Here is a 24,562-nt window from a genome sequence, read left to right as displayed (position 1 = left end):
AATGTACTGAGAGAAGGGCGAGCCACAGAAAAGCCAGATTAACTTGGTAGTGCAGAGTGGGACTACTTTAGTGGGGGCTGAAGAAAAATGAACGTGTTTTCTGAGACCAGAAGCCTCGCTTAATGCAATTGATGAGCAATGCTTTAGTTAAATGTAATTGACACTTATAGTCCATTTTCCATCACTATAAGGTTCAAGTTAGATGGTATCCTGAAGCAGTAACAATCAAATAGACAATTAAACCTGTAAAATCAAACTCATGATTATAAATAACTTTGTAAAACGATATTATAAACAAAACAAACAATTAGTAAACTGAAGCTGCCTTGTTACAGATAATATAAACTTAAGATTTAAAAGTATTTATCAGTTTTCAAGAATAACCAAGTCTTAAAGAGGTTTGTTTTTTTTAACAATTTATTATTAGATTCAGAGTGTAAAGAATATGGTAATTGATTCCATGATTACTGAGTTTTCACTGAAAAAAAAAAGTGTTTTCATGTGGTTACCAAATTATAGGGCCCTTTCACTAAACCACACTAAAATCTGAAGTTAACGCAGCTCAGTGTAAGATTTTACCATGTAGTAGCTGCAAAATTTTATGCAGCATCTTTTGGAGTTATACCCACTACATTATATGGCAGGTCACAGGTTAATTCCTATTAGCGCACAATACCTGCTGAGAGTTAATTCAGGACCATTTGTTACCGCCTCTTTAGCAGGTGGTCCTGCATTACCATTCACTGGCTGCAGCACGCTACCTGGATAACATTTCCATGTCCATTTTTTATGCCATGTCCCCTGACAGAAAAAAAAAATAAAAATAGAATAACGTGGTGACAGGCAAACTACTGCAAAAATTTCTAATGTGATCGTGCAGTAGCCTGTTTCCCCATATTAATTGTTTGTTAAGTGCTAATGCTCTTTAGTAAAAGGGCCTCTATATAAATGTGAAGGGCTGGGCCCAAGGCTATCTGACACCCAAAGAAAAGTTTTGAAAACATTCAGTAGTATGTCTCCCCCCTTCCCCTCATGTCTAGCATCTCTCTTTACCTTCTCTACACTAGCTTACATGATCAACATCTCCCCTACATCACCTTCTTTGAACATCTCCCCTTCCGTGATCTCCCCCTGCCCTCCCAGACATCCAGTATCTCTCCTCCTCTCAAGGAGTCCAGTATCTCTCCATATCCTCAGTGCCCTCAGCCAGCATCTAATCTCCCTTTCCCTTCCTTCCCTATGTCCAGCCTCTCCTCCTTGCTGGGTATCCCTCTGCCTCTCATTACTGCTGTCAGTGTTGCCACCATATTTGGCCTTCCAGCATTAAAGCAGAGACTATATGGACAGCTTGGGGCCTTGAGCATATGCCCATGTTCAGGACCTGCTGTGTCATGTCCTCTTCAAACTAGAAAGCTGCGTAGGAATCTCACAGGAGGAGGAAATAGAAGGTTGCGAGCAAGTAGATAATAGCATCAACTATAGGTGGGGATGGAGGAGATTAATTGCAGGTATGGGTTAGATTCTGTTTGGGATGGGTAGCAATTGATTTCTTCAAAATACTGATACACCAAATTGCAGTAATACAATCCAGAGATGACAATTGCCTACATTTCTTAAATCATGACAAAAATGACCTAATCTGCCAAACCGGGTGAAGAAGAGCATTACCTAAAGTTGACACTTCTAATGGTATAGTTAGCTGAGACTCAGTTATTACTTCTAACGCTTTTAACATGTTCACATGGAAACATAGTAACACCATCAATATAAGACTGTTCAACAGCTTGAGATTTTTTTCGTCCACCCATCTATAATATTTGCTGTATTTTTGGCACCGGTTTTCAACATATTGGAAGGCATCCAGCTTTTAATCACATTAAAGTAACAACAACAACAAAAAATACTGCTAGGCACAATAAAATGGAAACACTACCTATATATCACCAGCGTAGGACAAGTGTTTGACATCTTGATTGTGAATTAATGAGCCAGCGATTGAAGACATGCATTCTAAGGAGGAGTTGATTAAAGAGGAGCCATGTAGCACCCTTGCCCATCTTCACCTTAAGTGATCTTTTTTTCAAAAATGCATGGGACCCTGTTAGAGGCAGCCCAAGGGGGGGGGGTGAGACCATGTGTGGAGACCCATTGAGGGACCTCATTTTCATGGGGCCTTATAACTGCCCCCCCTAATCAATCCATCTCTCAAACAGGAATGCATTTCTAAGCTGATCTTTATCAAATACAGAATATAGCTGACCATAAATTATACTTTTTTTTTTAATTTTATTTTTTATTTATTCAATTTTCTATACTGTTCTCCCAGGGGAGCTCAGAACGGTTTTACATGCATTATTTATTCAGGTACTCAAGCAGTTTGCACAGACAAAATTGTCTGCATTTTTTTTATTTAGCTTATGCTCTTTTTTTTCAGTTCTACTTCAAAATGAGCTACATCCAGGTACTATATGTATTTTCCTGTCCCCCACAGGGTTTACAGTCTAAATTTGTACCCGATTTGTCTACGGATTTATAATTTGCAGACATCCGTGTTATACAGCACAAAAGTTGAGAGCTAAAGAAAAGAGGAATGCATTTCTACTTGTACTAATTCATCCCCTTGTCATTGTTCTTGTGGAGAATGGAGATTATTCTGATTGGCGTTAGGTTGGATCATTGTTACATAACACCCCTTGCCGTACCCAGGAAAAATGACAGGGGCTCACAGGCCCAACATTAACATAAGGACAGCTATACTGGGTCAGACCAATGGTCCATCTAGACCAGTATCCTGTCTTTATGGTAGCCAATCCAGGTCGTAAGTGCTTGGCAAAAACCCAAACATTAGCAACATTCCATGCTACCGATCCAGGGCAAACAGTGGCTTCCCCCATGTCTGTCTCAATAGCAGACTATGGAATTTTCCATGGAACTTCAGTGAGTGAGCCCTTTTCTTTGTAATTTTTGATAGAGTAAAAAATCAATTCATTTTTACCCGTTCTACATCACTCAGGATTTTATAGACCTCAGTCATATCTGTCTCTTTTTCAAGCTGAAGAGCCCTAACTTCTTTAGCCTTTCTTCAAACCAGAGGAGTTGCATTCCCTATATCATCTTGGTCTTTTTTTTTAAGCTTTTTCTAATTCTGTTATTTTTTTTTTTTTGAGATATGGCAACTAGAATTGAATACAATGCTCAAGGTGAGGTTGCACCTTGGAGCGATATAGAGGCATTGTAATATTTTCAGTCTTATTTACCATCCCTTTCTTAATAATTCTTAGCATCTTATTGCTTTTCCACCTCACTCGTTGTTCCAGTTTCCAGATAATTTATAAATATGTTAAATAGCAATGGTCCCAGTACAGATCCCTGTGGCACTCTACTATTTACCCACCTCAACTGAGAAAAATTGACATTTAACCCTACCCTCTGTTTTCTGTCCAATAACCAATTCCTAATCCACAACAGAATATTGCCTCCTAACTCTTTAATTTTCCTCAGGAGTCTCATGAGGAACTTTGTCAAAAGCTTTCTGAAAGTCTAGATATGCAATGTCAGCTGGCTCACCTTTATCAACATATTTATTCACACTTTCAAGGAAATTAAGCAAATGGAGTGGAGGAGTAGCCTAGTGGTTAGAGCTGCTGTCTCAGCACCCTAAGGTTACAGGTTCAATCCCAGCGCCACTCTTTGTGACCCTGGGAAAATCACTTAATCCTCCATTGTCCCAGGTTAGAGTGTGAACCCATCAGGACAAATATGGAAAAGAGTACCTGATTATTATTCCATGTAAACCACTTGCAATATATAACAAAGTAAAAATAAATAAATTGGTGAGGTAAGGCTTCGCTGGACTCTGACCCATTAAATCATGTTTGTCTACATGTTCTGTAATTTTATTCTTTATAATAGTTTCCACTATCTCGCCCAGACCTGAAGTGAGGCTTAGCAGTCCATAATTTCCCGTATTATCCCTGAAACCCTTTTTAAAAATTGGCATTCTATTGGCCACCCTTCAATCTTCAGTTACAGTACTCCCCCGATATTGGCAGGGGTTCCGTTCCAGGAACCCCCGCGAATCTTGAAAAACTGCAAAAACAGTTTTTCGTGGGGGAGATTGGAGAGGGCAGCAGGAGTGAGCAGCTGGAGCACCAGCGAGTGCAGGAAATCACTTGCTGTATGCTCCGACCGCCTCTTCCTGCACTAAGTCAGGCCTTATCAATCAGGAGCTGCGTGTCAAAGCAGCTCCTGATTGGTAAGGCCCGACTTAGTGCAGGAAGAGGTGGTCGGAGCATACAGCGAGTGATTTCCTTCACTCGCTGGCGCTCCGGCTTTCTCTCTCCTCCCTCTCCAGCTGCCCTCTCCTTGTCGGCGGTTTGTGGTTGGAAATTACTGTGAATGACCGGGACCGCGAATCGCTGACCAGGAACGACCGGGGGAACACTATACTATGGACAATTTTAACAACAGGTTACAGATCACTAACAGCAATTTCATGTTTGAGGCAAGAATTTTCAAAAACTCGCGTTAAAAAGCGGCGGACTGCTAATGCAGCCATTTTGATACCAAATCTAAAAACCCGAGACATTCTTTAAAAAATTGTGCATGCAAATGAAGTCGGCAGACATCAGCAAAGATTCGCTAAATTTGCATGTGCCCATCGCTGGTGATAGCAATGGACACATGCGCAGAAAAAATGCTGTCAACGCCGTAAAACTCCCCCAAAACAAAAACACAACAGCAGGAGAGATGCCCACACTCTCCCGCTGCCCTAAAATCCCGGCTGCGACCCCCCCCTGCAACAGGAGAGATGCCCACTCTCTCCTGCTGTACTAACTAAACTCCCCGCCGTGAACCGATTGCCATCCCACAGCAGGAGAGATCGTGGTGAAAGTTTAGTTAGTGCAGCAGGAGAGAGTGGGCATCTCTCCTGCTTCAGTGGGGGTTGCGGCTGGGATTTTTGGGAAAGGGTGTTGTGATGCATCGGAGAGAATGAGAATCTCTCCCACTGCATCACAACACAGAGCTTTCTAGCAGTCGCTTTTTTTTTTTGTTGCCAAAAGCCAACGCCGCTTTTTGAAAATGGCTCAGCATTTTTTTAAGAATCCACCGGAGGGCTCATTTCAATATTGAAGAGCCCATTTGCATGTCAGTGTCGGAGACTGCTAGAAACCTTGCTAAAGACGGAGATAATCCCTTTTATAATCCATCGCTAAACTGCGTACAGGCTAAACCGCTGGAAAACAGTTTGACAGCGTTAAAGTTTTGAGAATCTTGCCTCTGGTGTATATTGTCCAGAGCAGGTGATTTATCACTCTTTAACTTGTCAGTTTTGCTGAGCATGTCTTCTAGGTTCTCCGAGATTTTTCAGTTCCTCCATTTTATTGCTCCTAGCAGTTAAGGTAGAGTTCATCCTTCCGTAATAGGCTCTCCCTATCCAAGAATGTTGCCCAGTTCCTAAGTTATGTTGTCATGTTATATAGGACTTATAATCTGCTAACTCCCTAAATTAGGTTCAAGGCAAAGTATATAGAACTATAAATAAACAAGAAATAACAAACAGTTGCTTCAAACTATTTTGCCACATCAACATTTTTAAAATAAATACCGTATATACTCGAATATAAACTTTGATTTTTGAGCCAAAATATTGGCCCAAAAATGGTGGTCCCGGTTTAAATTCGGGCCAGCGCCCCCTCTTAGAATTGTTGCAGGCCGCCGCCAGGCTCTGCACCCTGCTCCCCCCTGCCCTGTCCATCCTACCTACTTTGCCGATCCCTGGTGGTCCAGAGGTGCAGCGGACAGAAACAAGCTTTCCGCGCTCCTGCCCCGCTGCTAACCCGGTCGGTCAGTGGCTACCATTGGGTTTCTTCAGCCGCTGAGCGGCACCAAGCAGGAGCGCACTTTGGCAAATTGCAAAAATTCGCTGGAGCCAGTCAGGAAGCCTCTCAGCACTTAGCAGTGCCAAAGCATACTCCTGCTTGGTGCTGCTCAGCGGCTGAAGAAACCCAATGGCGGCCACCTACCGACCAGGTTAGCAGCAGAGCAGGAGCCCGGAAAGCTCGATCCTGCCCATTGCACGTCAGGACCATCATGGATCGGCAGAGGAAGTATGAGGACAGGGCAGGAGGGGGAACAGGGTGTAGAGCCATGGGGGGTGGGTGCTGAGTGCAGTGCCTGACAGGGGAGGGGTCTGGGTGCAGAGCCTGACAGGGGAGGGAGGGAAGAAAGGGGGCTGGATGCAGGGGAGGGCACTTGAATATTAAGCCGCCCGACTTATATTCAAGTCAACCATTTTTTCCTCCTTTTGGGGGGGAAATGGGGGTCTTGACGTATATTCGGATTGATTTATATTCGCGTATATACGGTAAGTCTTTCAAAAGTTTTTTTCGTAAACATAAAATAATTATTTAAAGCACATGTTACCACAGGTAAGCTGTTCAACAGTTGTGCAGCAAGAAACACATACAAATGAGATAGAATAGATTTGAACTTAATATCCCTGGATGAAGACATTTCAATAAGCAAATAATTATAATGTCTAGGACAATGTAATGAACCCAGCAAGCTTACCAGAGAAACCAGACTTTCTGGACAAAAGCCACTAAGGGCCAGATTTTATAAACAGCGTCTAGTGGTGCCTACATTGTAAATGCCGCTCAGTGCAGTTGTCAGTCAACCACTAGGGGCTGAGGGGAGATGATTTGAAGTCTGAAAAATCCTGAGTGGAGTAGAACGGGTACAAGTGGATCGATTTTTCACTCCCATAAAAAATTACAAGGACTAGGACCAATAGGAGGAAATATTTTTCACTCCAAGAAAAGTTAAGCTCTGGAATGCATTGCCAGAGGATGTGGTAAGAGTGGTTAGCATAGCTGGTTTATAAAAGGATTGGACAAGTTCCTGGAGGAAAAGTCCATAGTCTGTTATTGAGATAGACGTGAGGGAAACCACTGCTTGCCCTGGATTAGTAGCATGGAATGTTGCTACTAGTTGGATTTTTGCCAGATACTTGTGCCCTGGACTAGCCGCCGTGAAGATGGGATACTGGACTAGATGGACCATTCGTCTGACCCAGTGAGGCTATTATGTTCTTATGTAAGTGCCTTCTTTGTGCTGTGGATTGCTACGCTCATCTTTCATTTTATCCTAACTGTCTCTAGTCTGTTTTTTGTTTCTCCCCTTCTTTATTTTACTAGTCAATAAACTGTGAGGGTTTCAAGCTCTTCCTGAGGACCTACTTGGAAGCAGAGGACATTTCAGATGAGCTTTGCCAGCGGCTGTTCATGTCATTCCAAAATGTATCCAGTGAAAATGAGATGCAGTCAGGCACAACTAATCAAACAGGTAGGTGACAAATCTCTCAGGATCATTGCAGATGCACTGCAAGCCCTTAATATATTTGTCAAGTCTACCTGAGTAGCGGCCTGAGGCAAAGATCATGCATCAGTGCATTTGGAAATACAGTAAAACCTTGGTTTGCTAGCATAATTTGTTCCAGAATCATGCTTGTAAGCCAAAGCACTCATATATCAAAGCAAATTTCCCCATAGGAAATAATGGAAACTCAGTCGATTTGTTTCACAACCCCAAAACTTTAATACAAAATACTATACATTCTTGTATTGCAAGACCTCGCTCATTTAGAACAGTTACTACACTCTTGCGGTGGCAAGAGAGAGAAGAACCATCGGCTCAGTTGTGATGTGCATATACCGTATAAACTTGTATTGCAAGACATTGCTTGTATATCAGGTTAAAATTTAATAAAATGTTTTGCTTGTCTTGCAAAACACTTGTAAACCAAGTTACAGTCAAACCTCGGTTTGCGAGTAACGTGGTTTGTGTGTGTTTTGCAAGATGAGCAAAACATTCTCGCAAATCTTGTCTCGCAAACCCAGCGTTGACTCGATTTATGAGCTCCCTCCCCCTGCCTGAACTGCATTCAGCCTTACCCCCACATCTGGCACTGGCACACAGCCCACAGGACGTGCCGGTGAAAGAAGTTCCTGCCTCTTGCCTGGGCCTTGAGCATCTGCGCGTGCTCAAGGCCTTCTGGTTCTCGCTCTCTCCGAGATTCTCAGATACTCCAAGAATCTCGGAGAGAGCGAGAACCAGAAGGCCTTGAGCATGCACAGATGCTCAAGGCCCAGGCAAGAGGCAGGAACTTCTTTCACCGGCACCGGCACATTCTGTGGGCTGCGTGCCAGATGAGGGGTAAGACTGAATGCTGTTCGGGTGGGAGGTGCCGGTTCACGTGGGGGGCGGCGTTCACGAGTGGGGGGGGAGCGATGCCGGTTCTCGGGGGGGGGGGGGCAGTGCCACTGTCCTTGGGGGCTGGGGGTGTGTGGGAACGAATCAAGTGAGTTTCCCTTACTTCCTATGGGGAAACTCGCTTTGATATACGAGTAATTTGGTTTACGAGCATGCTTCTGGAACGAATTATGCTCGTAAACCAAGGTTCCACTGTACTTGCAATCCAAGGTTTTACTGTATTCGGTTCTTGGGTGGATTTTGGAGCTCTGCTCTAATCTGATTTGGATTTTTTGAGCAGGAAATCCTGGTTTCTGTCTCTCTCTGCTGCAAAATCACTGACCTGGTTAACGATCTCACTTAGGATTACATTTAAGACTCTTTAATATTAGTACGTAAGATTCTTTATTCAGAATTCCCACTACACTTCCTCCTTCCCATTCGCGGTTTCCGCACTCGCGATTTCACATAGTTGCGATTTTTATTTGGGGGGGAGGGGGAAGAAAACATATTTTAGCCTTCCCCCCAGCATCCCGGCCTTACCTGGTGGTCTAGCGGGCTTTCAGGGCAGGAGCGATCTTCCTACGCTCCTGCCCCGTGTAGAATTTGAGCAGGTCAGAGAAAGTACTTGCATATAATGTGTACAGTGCTGTGTACTAGAAAATGACATGGGGACAAATTTTTCTCCATCCCCCCGGGAACTCATTTTCTCATCCCATGCCGGCGTGTTCTTTTCCCTGTCCCTGCCTCATTCCTGCAAGCTCAGTCCTCATCTGCACAAGCCTCAAACACTTTAAAATCATAAGTGTTCCGAGTATTGATGAAACTATCCACCTTAATGTTGACCGTATATTAGACATTATTAAATCTTCCACTTCCAAATGGTCTCCGCTAACTCTGACGTGGTGGGGCAGAGTGGAAACGATCAAAATGATGATAGCCCCCAAGATTAACTACATATTATCTATGTTACCCTTTCATTTGCCACTCACCTTTCATAAACAAGTGGATTCTCTACTTACGAAATTTCTGTGGAAAAACAAGCAACCACGTATTGCTCTTGCTAAATTAAAAGCACCTCGTATTTTAGGTGGTGTCAATTTTCCTAGTTTTCTTCACTATCACCAAGCCTTCATACTGAAACAGTGGTCATCAGGATATTATGGACCCAATACATACGATGCTCCCGTTTGGCTCTCTGTTGAAAGCGCATTATATGGAGACAGACGCATTAGATATTTAACTGGAATCACTCTCTCCAAATCTGACAAACAGGATAAGATATTAATGGCTTATAAACAAGCGGTGGATGGCGCTGATTCTACTTTCTCATTCCGATGGTCAGACTCCACCATAATACCTCTATGGAACAATGATCGATTCAAAATAGCAGAGTCTCCAATCTCATGGCCGGAATGGCAAAAATGTGACATTCACCTGCTAAAGGATCTAAGAAATAAAGATTCCTGGACATCCTTTTCGAATCTATCTTCTGATCGTGGTCTACATGGATCTCAATATTTCCGGTGGCTTCAACTAATGCACTGTATACAGCACTCAATACAGAAAGACGACATACAGTCAGCGGATCCTGATATGCTTCAATTCTTACGTTCTCTTCCACTTGGTACCATCAAAGCTTCTACCTGGTATCGTTTATTACAAAATTCCTCCTTTTCTGATCCTTTGGAGTTAGAGGTGAAATGGTGCAATGACCTCAACTTACCGTCTGATGCCATTGATTGGACATCCTTATGGCAAATTTTTTTCAAGTCCATCCGCTCAGCATCTCTATTACAATCCATATTCTTTCTCTTGCACAGAGCAGTTTGGACACCTATTCTGTCACATAGAATAGATCACTCAATGTCCACTCTGTGCTGGTCCTGCTCCACTGCAGATGGTACAATAGAACACCTCCTCTTTTTGTGCCCACTCTTAAAGGATTATTGGAACAAAGTGTGGAATATAATGTGTGATATATTTGATATTAAAGAGTCTCTGACCTACCCCATACTTATCATTATGTCACAGGCGATTACTACACATATGAATCCAGACAATACTCGTTTATTTACTATTATGATGTCTCTGGCAATACAGACAGTGCTGTTTTGCTGGAAAGACTTTACCAAAATAGATTACCATATGTGGTGGAACACTCTCTGCCTTACAGGGAAGTATGAAAGAGTATATGCGGAAAAGAATGACTCTATGCTCAGATTTATGGCCATATGGAAGCCACTTCTCCTATACTGTAATATATAACCTTTGCATTTTCTTACGCTTTTGTACACTAGCTTGCTTAATATCTTAATAGTTATTCTATTGAACAATACATCTCAGGCATGAGTAATGAAATTGAGATTGATATTTATTGACATTATACTAGAGTATTACTTAGTATTCATACATTCATCAGTATATTTTGTATATGTATATGACTGTGATTTACACCATGAACTGTATTTGTATTCATCTTTGTTCTTGTTCTCTTCTGTACATTGAAAACTCAAACAGTTTTGAACTAAAAAAAAAATAAAAATAATCATGTGTTTGAGGTTTGTGCGATTAAGGCTGAGCTTACAGGAATGGGGTAGGGAGAGCGACAAAACTCACAGGGATGGGACGGGGAAATTGAGTTTCTGCGGGGACGGAGAAAAAATTGTCCCTGTGTCATTCTCTACCACCTCAACAATACCTGAAGCGGAGAAAGTGTTTGCAGGAGAAATAGAAGACAGCCTCACCACAGTTGAAGTGGACTTAGACCAGATATACTATCAGATCGACAAACTTAAAAGTGACAAATCCCCTGGACCGGATGGAATTCACCCGAGAGTCTTAAAGGAATTGAAGGTTGAAATCGGAGAGTTATTGCAAAAACTTGCAAACCTGACAATCAGAACTGGACAGATACCGGACGACTGGAGGATAGCGAACGTCACCCCAATTTTCAAAAAAGGATCGAGAGGGGAACCGGGCAACTATAGACCTGTGAGTCTTACGTCTGTCCCCGGCAAGATGGTTGAAGCACTGATCAAGGATAGCATGGTCCGGCACTTGGACGCACACGACTTGATGAAACCCAGTCAACATGGATTCAGGAAAGGGAAATCATGTTTGACGAATTTACTCCAATTTTTTGAGACCGTGAACGAGCAAATTGATAGTGGGAAGCCGGTGGACATAATATACTTGGACTTCCAGAAAGCGTTCGACAAAGTTCCACACGAAAGACTTCTCAGGAAACTACAAAGCCATGGCATAGAGGGGGATTTACAAAGATGGATAGGCAAATGGCTGGAAAACCGAAAGCAGAGAGTGGGCATAAATGGGAAGTTCTCCGACTGGGAGAAAGTGACTAGTGGTGTACCCCAGGGCTCGGTACTTGGGCCGATCCTTTTTAATATTTATATCAATGACCTGGAGGAAGGAACATCCAGTGAGATCATCAAGTTTGCAGACGATACAAAACTATGCCGGGCGATCAGATCGCAGGAGGATAGAGAGAAACTCCAGAGCGACTTGTGTCGGTTAGAAACATGGGCGGAGAAATGGCAGATGAAGTTCAATGTGGAGAAATGCAAGGTAATGCATTTAGGCAATAAGAATAAGGAATACGAGTATACAATGTCAGGTGCAACTCTGGGGAAGAGTGAACAAGAAAAGGACCTGGGTGTACTGATAGATAGGACCCTGAAGCCGTCGGCACAATGCGCGGCAGCGGCAAAGAAGGCAAATAGAATGTTGGGCATGATAAAGAAAGGAATCTCGAGTAGATCGGAGAAAGTTATAATGCCGCTTTATAGGGCAATGGTCAGACCACACTTGGAATACTGCATCCAACATTGGTCTCCCTACCTAAAGAAGGATTTAAAACTGCTGGAGAGGGTGCAGAGACGAGCAACAAAACTGGTGAAGGGTATGGAGAAACTGGAATACGAGGACAGACTTATAACACTGGGATTGTTCTCCCTTGAGAAAAGGAGACTGCATGGGGATATGATCGAGACCTTCAAAATACTGAAAGGAATCGACAAAATAGAGCAGAGAAGATTATTTACATTATCCAATTTGACACGGACTAGAGGACATGTAATGAAGCTAAGGGGGGACAGGTTCAGGACTAATGTCAGGAAGTTCTGCTTCACTCAGAGAGTGGTTGACACCTGGAATGCCCTCCCAGATGAGATTATTGCGGAATCGACCGTCCTAGGCTTCAAGAGCAAACTAGATGCATATCTCCTTAAGAGAGGCACATAAGGATATGGTGGACTATAAATTACGACAGGTGTACACCTGGCAGGGCCTCCGCGTGTGCGGATCGCCGGACTTGATGGACCGAAGGTCTGATCCGGAGATGGCAGTTCTTATGTTCTTATGTTACCAACAGCGCTATAGAAATGATTAGCACTGGAGTCCTGAGTGTCTGAGACACAAATTTGTACTTTAGCCTTTGTATTTCTTTTTTTAGCTTTCTGTATATTGCTATGATAGCATACGAAGTGGCGGCCTATCACGTTTGAATAAACTGTAAACTTTAAATAAATCATTAAGCCGCATGCCCCTTATTTGAACGTAGAATGTAAAATAGTTGGCGTAAGGGACTTTGAAAAACTGAGAATTGAATTATATTCGTATCCCAGGATCCACCACCCTCTCATTCTAGAACCTGGCACCAACATTTATGCACGAGTGCATGCATAAATTATAAAATATGAGCAGTTATGTGCGTGATCATTGAAGTTAGGTGTGTAAGTGCTAGTTGGTCACTAAGCAGTGTTCTGTATAACTTCAGTGTGCAGCTTGCTTCAGTGCAAGGGAGCACGAACAGGAGGAGGGGCATGGCCAGCATTTGTGTGTGTAACATACAAAGCACGGTCCCCCTGATTCTATAAAAGAATCAGTTAAGAGCCTGGATTAGCGCGCCTTAGGCCCCTAACTTAATTTCTTTTTAATTGGCTTAATTGGTGCTGATAATTGAAAGCGCCATTAAAACCAATTGAAAAAAATGATTAAAAAATCTAATTTACTGGTAGGCACCTAATTTGGTAGATGCCTAGTGCGTCGATGTAGGCGGCCACCAAGATGCCTACTGGCAAGTAGGTGTAATTTGGGGTAGATTTGGGGGCAGCATTTCAGCATGGATTGTGTTAGACACCGATATTTTAGGCCAAGAAAAAAACCCTGGCTTAATATACCGGCACCTCAAGAGCACATGCCTACCTGTGCAAAAGTCAATAACATAACAATGTACTTGTATACCATAACTACTTCTCAGTTCTGTGTGGTTAACAAAGTAATGAATTACTGTACATTCACAGTGAGTTATAATCCCAAATTAAAAGAATTTATCAAATACGTATGTTTTTAACAATTTTCTAAATGCTAAATACGTGTTAGAGCTTGATATCAAATTACCACAATCACCTGTGGGCACGATTCTACAAATGGTGCCTATCTTTGATTCACAAGTATAAATAATTAACACAAATAAATAAAAAAAAAATAGAAGAAATGTTATTAGCCAACGGTGGAGTTGCTCTAAAAATACCACATTTAATAAATAAGTGGAGGAAAAGCCTCAACTTCTTTCAAAAAGACAGCAATCCAATATAGGCATAATACCCACCATTGTGCATGAGAATCACTTTTTTTTGGAGCGAACATCGGTGTGTCAAGATAAGTTAAAGTTTTCTTTTTTCTTCTTTTCCGTGTGCACAGTGGTGGGTATTATGCCTATATTGAAAGTTGCATTTTTGAAGTGTGGACTGGAGTTTTTTGCCTGTGATAAACAATTGAACAGCTAGAAATCCTGTTGGATTGCCGTCTTATTTTTGAAAGAAGTTGAGGCTTTTTCACTACCTATTTATTAAATGTGGGTTTCTTAGGGCAACTCCACCACTGGCTAATAACATTTTTTTCTATTTTTCTGTGAGCCTATGTTTGATTGACATGTGGTAGGCGCCTACCGAGTTAGGCGCAGTTTACAGAATTTGGCCCTGTGTGTTATGTGCTAAAATGCCACATGTAGGCGTCCACATTTGTGCCTGCTATTGGCATAGCAGTATTTGTTTATTTGTTTTCTATCCTGTTCTCCCCAACAAGCTCAGAACGGGTTACAGGTTTAACATACACAATATACAGTCAAATGGTTTACAATTTGTCATGGTTAATACAATATACAGTCAGCGAGTTACGATTGGTCATGCTTACATTACAATGAGTTTGCCCTAATAAACCTACAAGTGGGTGTGCCTAGTTGTAGACACCTAGATGCCAATTTACGGCAGTATTCTAAAGTGGAATGTGGGCCCCCAGATGTCACTCTAGAAGTTGTGCTTGGTGTGCTACCTCTAGGATCTGACTTTGGTGCCCAGTTCTAGAGTTGCCTCCTAAGTCTTCACCACTGATGCTAAGGTTTGTTTTTGCTGTGCAGGATCGGAGCTGGTCAGTGTGAGCGATGTTTCCTGTTACTTCTCACTGCTGGAGGGAGGCCGGGCTGAGGACAAACTAGAATGTACGTTTCTCTAGCTTTGCCGCTCTCTTTCTGCCTGTCTGCCTCCCTGTCTTTGACTCTCCCCCTCTTGTTTGTCTCTCTACTGTCTCCATCTTTCTGTCTCCCTATAATCCAGCCTTCTGTTTTGTTTCTGTTTCCCAGTTACCTTTAAATTGTACGACAAGGATGCGAATGGCCTTCTGGACAGCTCAGTGAGTGCATTTTTTTCCTAATAGCTGCAATTATTCAGTTAATCTGAAGGAAGCAGAGGATGAAGAGAGCTATTCCTCAGGGGATACCCATCATATCATTTCTTCTGCTATAAACGCCCCCAACCCTGTCCTATCTGTCCAAATGAGATTGTAAGCTCTTCTGAGCAGGGACCATCGTTTGAATGTTAATTGTACAGCACTGTTCACACCTTTCAGCGCTATAGAAATTATAAACAGTAGTAGTCGTAAGGGTGCCAGAGCTTCATCCTCTGCTTAGAGAGGGCTGTCTCCCTCCCTGTCGTCCTCAGTGCTTCCTCCTCTGTCTGACACTGAGAAAAGCTAGCTCCGTTGCTCCCTGCCACAAAGCATCCCTTCTCTCCTGTGCTGCAAGAGGTCTTTCTCCCTCCCTCTTATCCCACTTGTGTCTCACTGTCAGGCCCATGCCATAAAGTGTAATAGGCTTAGCATAGCACTTACTATGGATTCTGTTCACAGTTTTTGGGGGGTTTCTAAAATCTATGTCCGCCCTCTGCCTAAAGAAGCTTAGTACACAAAAGCTTGTGCAGACATCAGTGTACTGCTCATTTATATTCAGTCGTAATGAAGCATTAGCTCTTAATCCTGGATAGAAAGAAGTACACAGAAGAACGAAAGGCCAAGTGTGCAATTATTATTATGTTTTTAAATTTCTTATGCTGGAGCTTTAATGTAGGGTCTGAGGATGAGTAAAGTTGGCTTGTTTTTCTTTGGTTCACCTTAATGTGGATTTCATGCCTGTTTCTTCTCTTTTCCGGGAGCCTGAAGGCCCCAAACCTTTTCTTTCTTGCTTTGTTGAACGGGATGAGTAAGAAAACATGGCAGGGGGGGGCAGTGATCATATCCCCAAATGCAGGGTTAAGCAAAAAGCACTGTGGCTGTGAAATGGATAGCAATGTGCTTGACTTTAGAAACTTAAAGGATGCTATTTAACGTTTCTGTGCAGAATAACATTGCAGACTCACACATGTGCAGAGTGTATGTACTTGGGACTACAGGTGCTATTACCACTTTTTGAATATGCAAAACATTGTTCTGTTGTGGATACACAGGAGTCCATACTGTAGCTGTTGATTCCCATTTCCCGCAAACTACAAAAGGAAAATACTTAAAGAACTTGAAACTCCTCCTCTTCTGCTTTGGAACACAACATCTAGCTCAGTTATTCCTTCTCCAAGCAAACTCAGAAGGTGTGTTTTGCTTTGCTCTGAGCTCCAAAGTCAGAAACAATTTCAAAATCTGACAGAAAAAAACATCCAAAACTAATATAGAAAAGCAGAGGTCCCCTGCTCGGGCATATTTTGCCAGGAAAAGGATGCAGTCCCGTGTGGAAGGACTGCTGCTCCCAGGCCATTCTCACAGAGTACCTGCGGAGCCAGCCTGCTTTGGGTCCCTTCAGGAGCTCGGGATCTGTCCTCCTGGAAGCAGTTCGCCTGCTGATTTTAGCAGAGTCTTGAGCACAGGATGTGTGGCCCCTGAGTAAAAACCCTAGGGGTATCAGGGATACAGCTGCGTAATTTCTACACCCGTTGCATGAGGAATCCTAGGGATGGAAGTCAGTGGTTATAGTCTGGTTGACCAGCAGCCTGAAGAATTCCTTCAATGATTGTGGTCTGAGCAATTTCTGAGGCAGAAATCCTTTCCCCTGCATCCAGGCTGATTCAGTCATACAGGCACCAGACGTCACAGTGAATACTCCCATTATTCCCTATGGGGAACTTCGGAGGGGGGGGTCTGGAGTTTTAAGTTATAGTGATTTCTGGGGTTAGTATTTGGGTCCCCCTCCTCTAAAACCCTAAAATCACTATGTATTTTTTTTTTTTTTTTTTTTGCATTTAGCGCCAAAGTTTTTGTCGCAATTTTTTTATAGCGGCCATCTTGGATTTTTACTGTTCTGATTTTATACTCTTTTTTTCTGCTTCAAAACTGCTTGTTTTTGCAAGTGACTTCCTCTGGATAACCCAGGCCTTTCTAGTCAAAAATCCTGCATTGGTCACGCAGAGTTGCTGGTTGAGGATCGCCCCTGTTCCACGTGCTGTGGGACACGGGAGGAAGGGGCGGAAGCTTCAGGCTCAGCTCCCAGTCAGTCCTCCAAGAACTTGGAACCCCTGTAATCCCAGAAAAAAAACAGTCCAAGGGGAAAAAATCCTGCTCAGATGAACCCGATCAGCGATAGTGCAAAATGCAAGCCTGTCATGGCAGATGATTCTTGCCTCTTTTCCAGTCTGGGGTTGCGCAAGGAGCCTCAGGTCCCCTGATGCAGGGCTTCTCAGATTTTGTCAGCCTTTTATGTAAAGCCTATTTAACAGGACCAGGAAGCGCTGCACTGCCTGCGGGCGTGCCTACTCCGCCTAAGTGGGATCCTTCACTCAAGCAGACAGCCCCGTATTATACCACACTGGCTCCCAGTGTCAGCGACCCTTCAAAGTAGGACTGAGATGATTGTAAGTCCCTTTCCATGCCTTTATTATCATAGACCTCTTCTGCGACATTGGATGATGTGGGATCCCTTTTGTGGTCCAGTAGCCAGTGGGCAGGAGTGGCGGCTAGTGCTGCCCGATTCACGATTTGAATCGGTTCACCGTTTCTCTTTGGGTGAATCGATTCGAATCGATTCAAAACAAAAAAAATCAGCTTCCCGATTCAGCTGATCCTCCCCCTCGCCCCCTAAAGCAGGAGCAGCAGCAAGGGGGGAGGGTCAGTCAGGAAGTGCTGGTGTCCGGCTTCCCTCCTGGCCTCCTTGAAGGCCTGCATCCCCCCTGAAGGCCTGCCTGCTTGTCCCCCTTGAAGACCTGTGCCACCATCCCTGAAGGCATGTCCCCCCCTTTGAAGGCCTGCATTCCCCCTGAAGGCCTACCTGCCTGTCCCCCCTGAAGGCCTGTCCCACCCCCCACCCCGGAAAGCTTGCGTGTTCCCCCTGGCCTCCCACTGGTGTACGGCTTCCCCCCCTGGCCTCCCCACAACATTTACCTTTTAGGAACAGCCTGCAGAGAAGATCGCGGTGCTAGTGATCTTTGCAAACTGCTTCAGAGTTGTTTCCTCTGTTGCGATCCTGCCTCTGACGCCAGAGGAGGGGTGGGACCGCAGCAGAGGAAACAGCTCTTAAGCAGTTTGCAAAGATTGCTAGCACCACGATCTTCTCTGCAGGCTGCTCCTATAAGGTAAACGGTGTGGGGAGGCCAGGGGGGAAGCCGGACACCAGTGGGAGGCCATGGGGAACATGCAAGCCTTCCGGGGTGGGAGGTGGGACAGGCCTTCAGGGGGGACAGGCAGGCAGGCCTTCAGGGGGAATGTAGGCCTTCAAGGGGGGGGACATGCCTTCAGGGATGGTGGCACAGGCCTTCAGGAGGGATGCAGGCCTTCAAGGGGGAGGACAGGTCTTCAGGGCGGACAGACAGGCCTTCAGGGGTGGGATGCAGACCTTCAAAGTGGGGACAGGCCTTCAAGGGGGAAACAGGCCTTCAGGGATGGTGGCACAGGCAGGCCTTTAAAGGTGGGGTGCAGGCCTTCAGGGGGAGGTGCAGGCTTTCAGGGGAGGGGGGCCCTAGTGTAGAAGTACACGGAGGGAGGGAGGGAAGGGGGGGTTAAAGAGACGTGCATATGCCAGACTTTGGGGGGAAGAAATAATGGGTCTAAAAATAGAGGAAAGGGAGAGAGATGATGGACAATAGATTTAGGGAGGGAAGGAACAGAAAGGGAGAGAAGTTGGACACAAGGGATGGTGTGGAGGGGAGGATAGAGATACTGGATAGGAGGGTAGTTGGGAAAAGAAAGGGAGAGATGGTGGACCCTGGGGTGGTGGGGAAGGAGGGAAAGATGCTGGATGAAAGGGTAGTTAAGAAAAGGTGGATCTGTGGAGGGAGATGAAAAAAAGGAAAGATGCCAGATTTCCTGGGGAGGGAAGGGAAATGTCAGGGGAGGACAGAGATGGCAGATGGATGGTTAGCACGGAGAAAAAAGAAAGAAGGAGACCCTGGCAAGCAAGTTATCAGAAGACAACCAGAGCCTGGGACCAGCAAGATTTGAATAATGACCAGACAACAAAAGGTAGAAAAACTAATTTAATTTTCTGTTTTGTGATTACAATATGTCAGATTTGAAATGTGTATCCTGTCAGAGCTGATGTTAGACCACAAACGTGAGCTAGGATTTAACAGAGAGAGGAAACGTTTTTTTTGTTTGTTTATTTTGTTTACACCACAGCGCCAGTGTGGTTAGGAGAAGGCAAAGGAGGTGAAGAGACTATAAAATAAACTTACCAGGATGTTTGAAAAAACAAAACAAAACACCCAATTGGGCAGGAAAATCGAATCGAAAAACCAATTCAGTAGGCTGAATTGAATCGAATCGAAATTTTTTTCCTGAATCGGGCAGCACTAGTGGCGGTGGATCACAGTGATGATCCTTCTGTGTTTCACCTTATCAGGTCAGCCTCCGTTTCCCCGTGTCATTTCTGACACCCTGTCCATACTGAAGTTCGATGCCCAGCAGCACTCCACCTCGAAGTGCTCCATCACGTGTGGCACTTATGTGCAGATGAACATTTTTCCTGCTTACCTGAATCTTACCTCTTTGGTCACTGACCAGTGGGAGACTCCTGAAAGCTCTCTTAAGGTGGCCAAACCTATGTCTCTTGTGGCACACAGTTTAAGATACTTCCCTAGGAGATCTCACCAGTTTTCCTATGGCTATTCCTCTCAGAGGCTCTGTCAGGGGCCCAGACAGAGATTTGGCTATTATCAGCAGCATGAGCAATCCACAGGTTTCCATGATAGTTCGGCCTCAAGGAAGCAGCAGTGATGCCAGGAGGATGGCCAATTCTTATATCGGAGGGCAGCTGTCAGCATTCAGGGACAAATGAGAACTGATTTCGTCTGACCTCTGGGTGCTGGACATTATCAGGGAAGGGCACAGGATCGAGTTTTATCAGCCCCCTCCAGATCTGTTCCTCGACTCCTCAGCCGGACAGCCGGAGGAGTTCAGAGTCTGAGCGACAGTGTAACGACCGTTAGATTTTCAAGCCATAGAATCAGTTCCCGAAGAAGAATTGGGCTCAGGCAGGTACTCTTTATATTTCATAGTGCCCAAGAAATGCACAAAAGATTGGAGGCCCATTCTGAATTTGAAGTCTGTTAAAGAAGCCCTGAAGGTCCCCCAGCTTTCACATGAAAACGGTCTGCTCCGTCAGTGGCTGGGGCTCCAGGAGAATTCCTTGCCTCTCTGGATTTGACAGAGGTGTATCTTTTCATTCCTATCTTTGTGGCTCACAGGAGATAACTGAGATTTCACATGCTTCAGCGCCACTTCCAGTTTGTGGAGCTCCCCTTCAGTTTGGCTACGGCTCCCAGTACCTTTACCAAGGTGATGGTTGTTGTAGCATCCCACCTTTGCCAGATGGGTGTCCAGATGTATTCTTACCTGGATGATTGACTTATCAAGGCCCCTCTCTGCTGAAATGCAAACATGTGGTCCAGCAAGTGGTGAGCCTCTTACAGGACTTGGGCTGGAATGTCAGCTTCTGAAAAAGTCACCTTCAGTTGACTCAGTGCTTGGATTATCTGGGAGTCCACTTTGAAACGGCTCAGGGCCGTGTCTTTCTTCCCAAACCACACAAATAGAAGCTCAGGATGCAGATCCTAGCACTCTTGGCCCTTCCAAGCCTCACAGCCTGGCAGTATCTGCAAGTGTTGGGCTTGATGCAGCCTCCTTGGAAGTGGTGCCCTGGGTGAAAGCACATATGCACCCTCTCCAGCACTCCCTTCTGTCCAGATGGTCTCCAACATCACTCCCTGCAGATGAAGCTCTCCTGGATAGCAGAGGCAAAGTGCAACCTGTGTTGGAGGCTCCAAGAGGAGAACTTGGCAAGGGACATGCCTCTCAGAATGGACTCGTGGGTGACTTCCTGACCAACACCAGCCTTAACAGCTTGGACCCCTCTGCTGCAGTCATCCTCTTCAGGGCAAGTGGTCTATCAGTCTTCTGGAACTGAGAGCCATTTGGTTGGCCTTGCTGCAGTTACATAGAAACATAGAAAACATAGAAATGTAATGGCAGATAAAGGCCAAATGGCCCATCCAGTCTGCCCATCCGCAGTAACCATTATCTCTCTCTCCTGAGAAAGCGATAATGTCTCCTGCCCCCTGCTCCCTGGCTCCCACGCCTTCTTGAATTCAGACACAGTCTCTGTCTCCACCACTTCTGATAGGGAAAGCAGTTGCATTGTTTTTGAACAATGCCACCATAGTGTTTTATGTGTTAGAAGCGCTGCCCTTCGCTTGGAAGCCTGGATGTTGTTCCAGAGGGTGAAACTTCACTTGCAAGCTCTCTCTGCTGCCCATGTGGCAGGAGTTGAGAACGTCCAAGCCGACTTTCTCAGCTGGCAGACTCTGGATCCCGGAGAGTGGTCTCTGTCTCAAAAGACATTTCCCCTCATAGTTCACACTTAGGGCAATCCGGGCATGGATCTCTTGGTCATGGCCAAGAATATGAAAGCAGCCCACTTCTACAGTCACAGAGTCGAGCAAGGAAATGCAGGTTGGATGCCCTGGTTCAGCTCTGACCCATAGATCTGCTTCTCTATGTTTTTCCACCAAGAGCCACGTTGATTCAGATCATCCGCAGAGTCTGGTGATCCAGGTGGATCTGGACAGGCCCCGAAGACCTTGGTACATGGACTTTGTGCATCTTCAGAGAGACAGGCCTCTAAAACTGTTCATTTGGGCTTCTCAGTTAAGGCCTGGTTCAAATGGAGAAGCTGGAACGCTTTGGTCTTATGGCATGGCTGTTGAGTGCATGGCCTTGATTCGGAAAGGCTATATGGAGGTAGTGGTTATGACTCTCCTTAGGGCTAAGAGGCTGGAAGACCTTTCAGTTATGGTGTGCCAAGGAGCAGGTAGAGTCGGAGAAGGCTCCCGTTCCGGTGATCTTTACCTTCCAGCAAGTTGGTCTCGAAAAGAGCCTTTTGGTTTCATCCCTTAAAGTTCAAATAGCTGGTATCTCGTGCTTTTGTCACTTGGTTTTTGAGAGAGGCTTTCAGCTGAGACCCCCCGTTGTGAAGAGCATTCCCATCTTGGTACCTCAATGTGGTCTTGAAAGGCCTGACCTGTTCTCTGTACGAGCCTCTTTCAGAGGCTACCCTGCTAGATCTTACGGTCAAGACAGTGTTTGGTTGCCATAGTCTTGGCAAGAAGTATCTCAGAATTGCAGGCCCTTTCCTACAGGAAGCCATTTCATGGAGTCAGGTGTTTCTCTGCATATGGTTCTTTCCTTTCTTAAGAAAGTGATTTCCGCCTTCTATATTAATCAGGAACTTCGTCTGCCTGCCTTTCAGCCTACAGGTTCAGCCAAACAGGATAAACTTTTGTTCCTTGCTCATCTACCGGGAGAGGACTAATGACGCCAGGCTTTTGAATCATCTGTTTGTGCTGACTAGTCACTCAAGATGGGACAGGGCAGCATCCAAAGCTTCCATTGGCATATGGCTCTGCATGGCAATTTCCTGTTTCTACATTTCCACTGAGAAACAGCTGCCTATTTCTCTTGCAGCACATTTCACAAGAGGTGTAGCGACCTCCTGGGCAGAATCTCAGGCTGTTTCATCTGATGAAATCTGAAGTGCTGCTACTTGGGCTACTCTTAACACCTTTACAAAGTTCTACAGAGTGGATGTGGCAGATCAAGAGGATGCCGCCTTTGAGTCCTGGGTTCTATGGGCAATCTCATCTGTCCCTCCCTAGAGGGACACTGCTTTGGTACGTCAGCTACAGTATGGATTCCTGTGTATCCGTAACAGAACAGATTAGATTTTTACCTCGTTAATATGGGTTCTGTTAGGATACACAGAAGTCTGTACTACCTTCCCTGTGCAGATTTGTTTTGATTTGCCTGATTTATGCCTCAGACATTAACAGTGTCCATCTCAGGACCTCAGCTGCAGATAAAGAAAGATGTGTTTCAGGTACTGGGATTTCTCCTTTCTCTTTTTCCTCTTGAGAGGGTCCTTTAGCTCTTGATTGTTACACTTAGCAGACTTGACTCTTAGTTACCCATGTGAGTGATTTATTGTTCACTGTTTGCTTGTTAAATGTTTATTGATCATAGTTCTGTTTCTAAGTTTCAGAGCAAAGCTGAATATGTTTCTTGCCAGGGAATTTCCCCATGTCTCTCCTATTTTTTTCTGTTTCAGTGGAGTTCAATTGCTTTGGTACCAACTGAGGAGGGTTCTGTGCTCCACTTCAGAAGGGGAGGAGTTTCAGGTTCTTAAAGGGAAATGGGAATCAAGAGCTACAGTATAGACTCCTGTGTATCCTAACAGAACCCAGATTAACAAGGTAAGAACCTAATCTGTCAATTCCGTTGCTAATGCATGCCTGGGTGCATGTTTCCATGGCAACCAGCATGCACTCCTATGTTTACAAGTGTTTTATACATGCAAATTATGAGCATATTATTTTGTGGTAGTGCTGGGTGCAAATTTTTTTTTTTTTTACACACAAGCATTTGAAAGAGCTGCACATTAAACATCATCACACGGCTCTAACATACAGATTAGTACCTTGCCCTCTGTCAGATTTGCCTCCTTCCTTTATCACCCTCTAATGTCAATGTCTGAGATTAACACACATGAATATCTCAGGATCCCACCCCCACCTCTGTGAGGCACTTTCTCCCTCCTTTATCACACTCGGTGTTGCATTGTATTCTAGCGTGACATTCCTTTCTTTCCTTACCCTCCCCTGCCCCCACCCTGTGTTTTATACCTACAGGAAGTGGATCGCATTATAACACAGATGATGAGGGTGGCTGAGTATCTGAACTGGGATATCACTGAACTGAAACCAGTGAGTATTAATCTCTACCTGGGAATCCTACCTATGGAGTGCAGTCAAAGTGAGCATTATTCATGGACCTCAGTTCACATAACTATTTTATGTTGATGCTTTAGCCTGTCCTTTTGAAAAACACTCAGTTCAGGTTACTGCAAAACACTCATTGAATAACACACATGACAAACATAGTAAAAAATGACTTGTTTCTTTCTAATCATAGCCACATCACCCAGGTAGTTCAGAGAGGCTAATTCAGTCCTGGTTTTGTCCCACTGCCTGCAGAGCATTGTAGCTCTGATTTCCCTTAGAAAAGCCAGTGTAGAGGCTATAGCCATGGTTCAGTGACAATGTGTGCACCATCATTCCAGATGTGTATAATTTCCCATTTAACATTCCCATCCTTGGATTGACCAGGGTGCTGTGGATGTGGTGTTCATAGGCCTTGGGATGGAGGGTGTCCAATTATCTCACAATATGGGAGCTTTCAAACAGGCTTGGATAACCAACCCAGGATGGCTCTGGTGACAACCCTCAGATCAGAAATATGGCTTTGCTGGACTTCCAACAAGGCTGAGGTGACCTGCATGAACTGGTAAGCAAGCATGATTTGGACTATAGCCACAAAATGTGGGGGAGCCACAGAGGCCATGGCCTCATCAATATTTTTCCCATTACAGCCTCAGCAATTAGAGAGCTTGTGGATGAGGCTGCAGATTAGTTTGTTCAGTCCCTCC

General features: G+C 44.6%; 1 protein-coding gene across 6 annotated transcripts in view; it reads left to right on the top strand.

The window, feature by feature from the left end:
* DGKA (diacylglycerol kinase alpha) overlaps positions 1 to 24,562 on the top strand; it is a 281,663-nt gene that overhangs the window by 167,667 nt on the left and 89,434 nt on the right. For 4 of the 6 annotated variants that reach the window (XM_033937010.1, XM_033937009.1, XM_033937011.1 and 1 more), the window contains 4 exons: positions 7,200 to 7,347; positions 14,693 to 14,773; positions 14,915 to 14,964; positions 23,766 to 23,840. In XM_033937010.1, coding sequence (XP_033792901.1) covers positions 7,200 to 7,347; positions 14,693 to 14,773; positions 14,915 to 14,964; positions 23,766 to 23,840 — 354 coding nt within the window. Of the gene's footprint in view, positions 1 to 7,163; positions 7,348 to 14,692; positions 14,774 to 14,914; positions 14,965 to 23,765; positions 23,841 to 24,562 lie in introns of those variants that run through there. The other 2 variants (XM_033937012.1, XM_033937014.1) reach the window with 2 other exon arrangements.

The sequence above is a fragment of the Geotrypetes seraphini genome, chromosome 3, assembly GCF_902459505.1.
Source record: "Geotrypetes seraphini chromosome 3, aGeoSer1.1, whole genome shotgun sequence".
NCBI lineage: Eukaryota > Metazoa > Chordata > Amphibia > Gymnophiona > Dermophiidae > Geotrypetes > Geotrypetes seraphini.
This window is presented reverse-complemented; position numbering and strand designations above follow the sequence as displayed.